Below are 9,601 nucleotides of genomic sequence, written 5' to 3'. Positions count from 1 at the left end.
TTGTTGCTATAATTTTATGCTCCGTATAAAAATTTTAATCAAGCCCCCCCCCCCGCCCCAGTCAAAGGTGTCCCTCTTTACCAATCTGAAAATCTGGTCACCTTATGCATTCTGCCTCTTAGAAGTACACCCCAAAAGGACAGTGCCAGAAACCACTAAAGCAGTGAAGGAAGACCACCTCTCCAGATGGAAAAAGTAACCATAAGGCAGGTTAAAAAAAAAATATTGAAAATTTTAAAAAGCTTTTGCAAATATTTACCTCCCCTCCCCCACCCTTCCCACCTTTAGTACATTGCTGTAAAAATCTCTAGCCTTCCAAACTGAGTTAAGGCGATATCTTTGTCCCAGGTAGCTGATCACTAATCCGGCTGGAGCTTCCCATCTGAACTGTAATTGACAGTTTTTGAGTTCATCCACTAGGAATGCATAGTCTTTTCTAGATCTCAACATTTTGGGTGGGATTTCCTTCAAAACTATCACCTCCTGGCCCGCAATCTGCAACTTAGTTTTGTAAGACTCTTGTAGTATCAAATTCCTCATGTCCCTTGTGGCAAAATACACTACAATGTCTCTTGGGAGTTGTTTCTGTCTAGCAATCCATGAATTAACATGATATATCTTGTCTATTTGCCAGTCAAACTCCCCTCTTGACCGGCCCACCAATTGATCAAAGGCTTCTGAAAAAATCTCCTTCAGGTTTTCTTGATTTTTCTCTTTAAGACCCCTTATTTTCAGAGCAAATTTCATCTGTCTGAACTGCAGCATTGTGATTTCATTTTCTGCATCGTAAACCTTGCCTTGGAACGCATCTATTTTAGTTACCAGATTAATATTGGACTCATTAACTTCTTCCACTTTTTCCTCCAATACAGATACATAGCCAGATAAGCATTTAAAAGCTTCTAAAATATCTTCTCTGATTTCTTGGTTACGAATCTGAACTAACCCCTTAACTTCTTCCAAGATCTCCTTAAAAGCAGCAGAAACCTTCTCCTGTATTTTAATTTCTAATGCGGCCGCATGGTCTTTTAAAGCATCATTTAAAACTCTTTGTAATACTTCTTGTGTTAAAGGTTCTCCAGCAGGAGGAGGGGGGTTGGGGAGGTAGCAATGACTGTAATTTACTTGTCGGGGTGGGGGAACTCCCCGTGCTTTTGGAAGCCATTGTTGTTTTAGTTTGCTTTGAAGCCACTTCCTCAGTTAATCTTATCTTCCACCCAATTAATAAGTCCACACAAAGCACTTGTTCCAATTATTACTCTGTAACTTGCTAATAAATCACTGCTGATTTAGTGATTTAGTGATTTTTAAGTGATTTTAAGCTCTGTGGTAGTTTGTAACATTACAGCACAACCCCGCCTTCAGGACATTTTATCTTCTGTCACATTAGTTTAATAGAGGGAATTTTTAGAGAAATTGAGTTAAAGTTTGTTTATACATACAGTTGTAAGTTCTCCGGTATCGCTCTGCCTGTTTTGGATTCAAGTATAAATCAAACGTTGATTGATTGATTGATTGATTTAATTTGTATGCCGTCCACTCTCAAAGAGACTCAGGGCAGCTTACAATAAAAAAAGGGGGAGGGAGGGACATACAAAAACAAGACAACATTAAAAAACACAACATTCACAACTGAGGGTGGGGCTGGACGATTCAACAGCCCCAGGCCTGCCAGAACAGCCAGGTCTTGGTCGCTTTGCGGAAGGCCGGAAGGGTAGTGAGGGTCTGGATCTCAACGGGGATATCGTTCCAGAGGGTTGGAGCAGCAACAGAGAAGGCCCTCCCCCAGGGAGTCGCCAGCCGACATTGAACGGGAGATGGAATCCGGAGGAGGCCTAATCTGTGCGATCTTATAGGCCTTAGGGAGGTAATTGGCAGGAGGCGGTCTCTCAAGTAGCCAGGTCCGATACCATGTAGGGCTTTAAAAGTAACGACTAGCACTTTGAAGTGTGTTCGGAGACCAATGGAAAGCCAGTGCAGCTCACGGAGGATAGGTGTGATGTGGGTGTAACTAGGTACACCCACAATCGCTCGTGAGGTTGCGTTCTGGACTAACTGGAGTCTTCAGACACTCTTCAAGGGGAGCCCCATGTAGAGCGCGTTACCATTCTTGAGGTGACGAGGGTTTGAGTGACTATCCGAAGGGCCTCCCGGTCCAGATAGGGTCGCAATTGGTGCACCAGGTGAACCTGGGCAAAACCCCTCCTGGTCACAGCCGACAAATGTTCTAGTGTCAGCTGTGGATCCAGGAGGACTCCCAAATTGCGGACCCTCTCTGAGGGTCATACAATTTCACCCCCCAGACTGAGAGATGGAATAGCTGGACCATTTTGGGGAGGGAGCATCAATAGTCACTCAGTCTTGTCGGGATTGAGTGCAAGCTTGTTCATTCCCATCCAGACCCTAACAGCCTCCAAGCACTGGCACATCACTTCTACTGATTCACTGAGTTGGCACGGGGCGGACAGATACAGTTGCGTATTGTCCGCGTTTTGGTGGTATTTGATCCCGTGCCATCGTATGATCTCACCCAGCGGCTTCATGTAGATGTTAAATAGGAGGGGGGACAGGACCAAACCTTGCGGCACCCCAAGGTTGAGGCGCCTAGGGTCGATCTCTGTCCTCCGACCAACACCGACTGCAACCTGCCCGAGAGGTAGGAGGAGAACCACCGGAGAATGGTGCCCCCCACCTCCTGCAACCATCGCAGAAGGATACCATGGTCGATGGTATCGAAGGCCGCTGAGAGGTCAAGAAGCACAAGGATAGAGGAGTAACCCCTATCCCTGGCTCGCCAGAGATCATCGATCAGCGCGACCAAAGCAGTTTCCATGCTGTAACCAGGCCTGAAACCGGACTGAAAGGAGTCCAGATAATCAGTTTCATCCAAGGACCGCCGGAATTGAAAGGCCACCACTTTCTCAACAACCTTCCCAACGAAGGGGAGGTTGGAGACAGGACGATAGTTACTCAAAATGGCTGGATCCAGAGAAGGCTTCTTCAGGAGGTGTCTCACCACCGCATCCTTTCGAAGGTGTGGGAAAGATCCCTCCCGGAGAGAGGTGTTAACTATCGTCTGGATCCAGCCACATGTCACCTCTGACCAGGGACAGGACAAGTTAATTAAAAATTACGCCGGCTGAGAAAGAAGACGCCTGCAGGCAAGTATCAAAAGAATTATAGACCCACTCGGTTAGGAGTGGAAGAGGGGGCCCGATCACCCCCTGGGCCCAGGATACTGTCCCTTCCAAATGGAACCGGCGTATCCTAATGAGGCTCTAGGTTTGTGTGGGAGGTTAATCTGCTGCATTTCCTGTTGGTGGCCATGAGCTCCGGGGCCGCAGGTCAGCAAAAAGTGTGTTAGAAATAGAACATGGGAGGGTGGAGAGCGTTCCTCGAACGCCTCCCAATACATGTTGAGAAAAACCTTCAGAAAAGTTTTAGTAAAGTCTCTGGCAGAGAAATTACCCTCACCCCCATTGCACAAGCCTCAAGGAGGTTGTTTGCAGGGATTGGTAGTGAGAGACACATATGCTGTTGTTAATCAGGTTGCTGCAGCCTGTCTCAGTTGTGAAAAAACAATCCAAAGACAGGATGGAAACTTCCTTTGGAAGTCCTTCTACAGGGCTCCCAGGTGCTGTGTGGCAAATAGATTTCCCCGCAATATTCCCAGAAATTGGGATTTAGAGATCTCTTGGTTTTGTCTGTACTAAAAGACATTGTGTCAAGATTTGGGGTGCCTTTCTGTAGGGCATCAGGTTCTGGCCACCATGAGATGAATCAAGAGCCCCACCCAGATGCAAATGATGAGTTAATTAAAGTCTCCATATATTTTGATCTTTAAAAATATGCCAGCGTGGGCTGGGGGATCAAGAATTTGGACTTTTAAAAATATGCCAGCGTGGGCTGGGAAGTCCAATTTATGGAACACCCCAGGGCAGAGACAGGTATTAACAATCTAGTGCATAAGGAGATACAACATCGGGCATAACTTTGAGCAAAAGTAAGAAATTTAGCAGGTTAAAAAAAAGGTAAAGCCTATTGAATGGGAAGATCTAGGTAAATTGGACTTGATTAATTTGATGTACTGTCTGTTGAAAATTCTAAGTCTTTGTGCTTCCTCAAGGTAATTGAAACTAAGATGTCTCCAATCCAAAAGGACATGAGAAAAGTTTCATCCTTGTAGTTATTGTGTGTTTAAATGATTTTACCTGTTAATTTTGTTCCTGAAGCATGTGAACCATACTTCACAGCTCAGGTGATATAAACTGTTTCCTAGGCTTTTGGAATTAAGTGGAAACTTCATGCTGTCTATTCCCCACAGAGTAGTGGTGTTGAAAAATTTAATGATTTGATTTAACAACAAAACCAACTAATAGGAAACAATTAGGAAACAATGAGGTGGCTCAGTGGTTAGAGTGCAGCACTGCAGGCCACTTCAGCTGACTGTTACCTGCAGTTCGGCGGTTCTAATCTCACCGGCTCAAGGTTGACTCAGCCTTCCATCCTTCCATGGTGGGTGAAATGAGGACCCAGACTGTGGGGGCGATATGCTGACTCTGTAAACCGCTTAGAGAGGGCTGAAAGCCCTATGAAGCGGTATATAAGTCTAACTGCTATTGCTATTGCTATTGCTAATTATGAGGGGTTTTTTTGGTTGTAGCGGGGTATTGTAGAATATGGATACTGAATTTTGCCCTCCTAGTCAAACCATATGAATCCACAAAAGAGACATAGATAAGAGATAAGAAACAAAAGAAAAAGAGAGAGTCTCAATGTTTTAGCTTGCATGTTTGTCTTTGTTGATGTGTTTAAGTGTTTAAAAAGAGAAAGAGAGAGTGTGTCTCTGAGATCAGTGCCCTCCACCTGTGTAGCCTTAACATGAAGTGGTTGACACTGAAGGGGTAGGAGATCCAGGGAGACAAAAAATGGAATCAGATATTGGTTAGAATGAACAAACGGTCCCATTAGGTGGGACCAGGAAGAAGAAAACCAAAAAAGGTTACAAAAGGAACAGATCAAATGGACCACAAACCTGGTCCAAGGGAGCAGTTGAGACAAAAACTCAAATTGCCCCTAAGGAAAATTTTATTGCCAGAAGCTGAGGGGGAGCTACATAAGGTGTGGATATGCTCCATTCTCAATGGCTGACTTATATAATTGGAAAAATCAAATTCCTGCTTATAGAGAAAATCCAGATGAGATGCATCCAAAAAGATCCTTTATGCATCCATTTTTCTGAACTCACCAGTCTGCTTGAGCTGACATAAATTCTGATGGAAATTTTATTAACCCCAGAGAAAAGAAGGCTGGTGAAGATAACCATGAATAAGCCTTTGCAGAAGGATCCTGAAAAAAAAATTCCAGACTGGACATGGTTACTGAAGGAACCAGATTGGGAACCTAGTCCATTCAGCTGAAAAACTATTGGACCTTAGTTTTGGTAGGATTCAACAAAAGTTAAGAATTCAGAGAAAGTCTATTAAATTCAACAGAAACCTGATGAAAATCCAGAGGAAATCCTAGAATGCATTTATCAAACCTTTAGGCAAAATATCACATTAGAACCTGAGCTTGAAGAAAGTAAGAGAATGATCAATATGATCTTCATTGGTCACTCTGCAGATGACATTAGGGTAAATAAATAAATAAAATACAGAAGACAAAAAGGGGGGCAGGAAAGGCATCTCTGAACTTGTGAAATAAGCATACAAAACGTATGTTAATTGGGCTCAAATTTCAGAGAAGAAAGACAGAAAGAGTGGGAGGCTAGGGGACTTGCCAGAAGAATTGTCGAGGAGGGGCCAAATAGATAGAATCCATGCCCAGTCAGAGAAAGAGCCTTCCAGTTAGCAAGAAAAGAAAGCCACGAAGGTCTGTGTGGCTTGAATAAATGGAAATTGCATGAAAGATCTTTGTGAAGAAAGAAAGAGGACAGGATGCAACATAAAGCTGAATTGCTGACAGTTGCGTTGTCAAATAATTCCAAAGCAGAGGTCAATGTATTTGGTGAAAGGAAAAGAAAAAAAGGCCACTGACTACAAAAATGTCCCAAGACATGCCTGAATGCCCAGTTCCTCTTTTGAGGTGTGATCCTATGCAAAATGGGACTTACACTGTCCTTTGAGGAAGAAAAAAAATGGCCCTAAAATGTGGCACCCAGATGAGATATGGCAAGTAAAGGGTGGTTTAAGAATTTAATCCACCAGGCTATGCATCTCATCATGTACCAATAATTATATAAGTAAAGCCTCAAGCCATGCCTGTCTGCCTACCACCTCAAATACATAGAGACAACCAAAAACTGTTTGCTTTTGGGGAAAACCTAGTAACTGGTCACAAGAGGCAGTTTGCTTGCTAAGGATTTGAAAAAATAAAAAATAATAATTCACCTACCTTTTTGGCAAAGTAATGTGCTACTCCAATAAGACAATAGGAAATGAGTGAAAAGAAGCTGTGTGCCAAATTGCAAGGTTGAGGATTTCAAATTTTGTGCTTCTAGCCAAACCTCCTTACACATTTGCAAAGGGGAGTGAAAAAGAACCCTTTGTTTGGGGTTTAAAGCAGAAACAAGCCCTGAAGTCAGGCTCTGATAAGAAAAGGGAAGTTGGCAATAAACTGTGGCTTACCTATCTAAACAACTGGACTGTTGCAAAAGTCTGGCCACATTGCCTAAAGATTCTAGCCACCATGGCTCATGATAGAAGAAGCTAATAAATTAATTTTTGGACAGGCTAGTTTTATTTACACAAGCCATGCAATTCAAAGAATTTTAGAAATGAAGGGACATTTATGGTTAACAAACCCAAGTAGCAAAATTATGAGCTTTAGATGGGGCATTACAAGTGAACAAAGAATGAAAGGGTGAATCTCTGAACTGACTCCATATGCTTTCCTTACTTTGCATATCAATACTGCTGATTATGGGGAAAGAGGTCTTTTAACGGCCTCAGGAAAGAAATTAAGCAAATGTGTGAATTGCACTGTTAAGGAAAAGATAAGATGTGTTGAAACCCACCTTAAATGAGTAGACGCATTACCCTTAGCTCTCTGGACTATAAAATTTACCCCACGCAAAGGACTCTAAACTGGATGGTCGGATCCAGCAGAAAAGGGAAAACAGCTGACAGAAAAACAAGGCTGTCAGCAACCCGAGGTGATCAGAGCCACCTTGACATGATAACTTATGCAGCATTGAAAAATGTGAAGGAGACTGAGCTCCAGATATTCCAAAGCCGAAGAACTCCATCTTACATTGACTGCTTACACGCACTGTGTGCCCATGCAAGTGAAAGGTATAGCATATGTGCTCAAGTCAACCCAAAGGATATTATCCCATGGATTCATTAGTTATTGATTTCACAGACATGCCCAAGTGTGGGCTATATAAGGCAATGCTAGTCATAAATGGGTGAATGCATTGCCAATGGCACTTTAGTCTGTGTGATGCTCTATGCAAAAGGGAATTGGGTTATCTCCTTTTGAAGTGATGTTTGGGAGACCCCCAGTTATAAGTGCTAACTTGAAAAATCATATAGGGCACCTAGGTCAAATAGGGGCCTTATGGGTGAAACAAAATGGTGAGAGAACTGAAAAGCAAATACAAGAAATCCAGCAATACTGTGTGTCCCTCAGTCCACCATGTCTGACCACCCCTAGTCATAATATTGAGGTGGGAGAAAAAGTATAGGAAAAACACTGGGGGCTTCCGGGGTGGGACTTTGCCATCGGCAGCAGCTTAATTGAGCTGCTCCCAGATTTCTGGTTCGTTATCTACTTAAACATCCCGTAGATATCTCATATCTTCAGGCAAGAAGGTTGTAGAGAGCGGCACAGCTGGTAAGAGCTTTCTTTGAAGTTTGCAGCTTTTTTTCTGCTGTGAACAGAGGGAAGAGATAACCGAGGCTGAGCCATATCTCATATGTCTTCACAGCACAAGACAAAGAAACCCCCCTCTTAGGACAATTTTTGAAACTATTTTATTTGAAATTATTAATACAAGCAGAGCCCGTATCTGAGAACTTTATCTGTTTTTTTCTAGGAAATATCCTAGCTTCAGTGTTATAAAGCTACAGAGTTTCTTTTGTGTATTTGTTTCCAAGATGGCAATTTTCCAGCTTTCACATTTGCAATAATGCTATATCTCTAATTCCTTGGCAGCCTCTCACGAACTAATTAGCTCCACTTGACTCTTCCTTATCAAAGTTTTCAAAGACTCTTTGTTGATACAGAGACATTCCAAACAGGGCTTTTTTCTCTTTTTTTTCTTCCTTTTTTCTTTGCTGAACTGTCTTGGTGTAATGCCTGTCTTTTGAAACCTTCCGTAAACCCTTTGCCAAAAGGGAGGAATTTTTCCTTCCCTTTGCCAGCTGCACAGTGGGCCAGAAAAATTTTATTAAGTGATTAAAGTAAAGATATAATGGCATCAAAATCAAATCCTGCGAAATTACCTCCCAGATCCACGTCCCCCATACCTGGCACAAAGTTGCAGCCCCCACCTTCTATGCCCTCTAGTGGAGATGCACCAACGAAAGAATTCTTTTTGGAAATGGTCAGAGAATCTAGAGAACAGAATCTAGAAATTTTCAGAGAATTTAGAGATGAAATAAGGAATGAGATAAAAGTCTTATATGATAAATTTGATACCAAGATTACCAAAATGAATGATGATATGATGGGAATTGTAAACGTACTGACAGAATATGTTTCTGGAATGGAAGACAACTTAGAGGCTCTTAATGAAGCTAAAACTAACTTGACATCTAAAACTGAAGTGGTGGAACAAAAAGTTGAAAACGCTGAAAAACAAATTATTATGATACAGTATAAGCAGATGGAGCTTGCATTAAGAGTCAGGGGGCTGCGCGAAGAGAAGCAGGAGAACTTAAAGCAGATGTTTTCCGAGGCTTTTGACTGTCTGGTGGGAAGACCGGGATCCAATTTTGATTGGCAGATTCACAAAATTTATCGCGTTAATTCGTGGGCGGCAAAACAAAAGCAACTCCCCTGAGATGTGGTAATATACTTTGTTACAAGAGAGTCCAGAAATATGATATTACAAGAGTCCTATAATACCAGACTTCAAATTGGCGGACAGGACTTGATTGTCTTGAAGGAAATACCACCTCAAATGCTAAGAGCCAGGAGAGATTATGCTTTTTTGGTGGAAGAGCTCAGAAAGCGTCAGATACAGTATAGATGGGATGTCCCATTTGGTATCATAGTTACATTTGATAAGCAAAGATACCGCCTCAATTCTGTATGGAAAGCTCAAGATTTCTATCATAAGATTCTGAAGGTGGGACACCCTGAATCATCTGGATATGGAGAAAGACCACGAGAAGGACAAAGCAAACAGCAAACCACACAACTACCAGATAAAATGTACCATCTCCCCCTTCCGGAAGGGCAAGGGGTCAGGGAACAAAGACCCAACCGTGCAACTACTAAACAAATGAAAAAACAAGCCACAACACAACAATCTCAACAATCACCGGCCATCAATCAAGGAGTTACAGCGACAAGCTCAGAAGCTGTGGGAGGAGCCAGACCAAAGGTGAGACAAGCTATGCGGGAGGCTCTAAAAAAGCTTCAGGCAACC

The 9,601-nt window shown here is 42.6% G+C and overlaps 1 protein-coding gene across 1 annotated transcript; it reads right to left on the bottom strand.

Moving 5' to 3' along the window:
• Positions 1-255: 255 nt before the first annotated feature.
• Positions 256-1,165, bottom strand: LOC148043111 (uncharacterized). Its single transcript, XM_087728049.1, has 2 exons — positions 1,126-1,165; positions 256-1,007 (listed from the first exon to the last, which is right to left on the bottom strand). The coding sequence occupies exons 1-2, from the start codon at positions 1,163-1,165 to the stop codon at positions 256-258; spliced, it is 792 nt and encodes a 263-aa protein (XP_087584175.1).
• Positions 1,166-9,601: the final 8,436 nt, after the last annotated feature.

The sequence above is a fragment of the Thamnophis sirtalis genome, unplaced genomic scaffold, assembly GCF_051295495.1.
Source record: "Thamnophis sirtalis isolate CommonGarterSnake01/CBP01778 unplaced genomic scaffold, rThaSir2_p1.2 scaffold_13, whole genome shotgun sequence".
Classification (NCBI taxonomy): domain Eukaryota; kingdom Metazoa; phylum Chordata; class Lepidosauria; order Squamata; family Natricidae; genus Thamnophis; species Thamnophis sirtalis.
Note: the sequence above shows the minus strand (reverse complement) of the source record. Positions and strands in the feature narration are given on the sequence as shown.

What these genes read in the sequence shown, in the direction of transcription:
- LOC148043111 (XM_087728049.1), bottom strand. Translation starts at nt 1,165, where the DNA reads ATGGCTTCCAAAAGCACGGGGAGTTCCCCCACCCCGACAA. An exon ending in GAGTTCCCCCACCCCGACAA is followed by an intron (nt 1,008 to 1,125) that starts GTAAATTACAGT and finishes CGGCCGCATTAG; the next exon opens with AAATTAAAATACAGGAGAAG.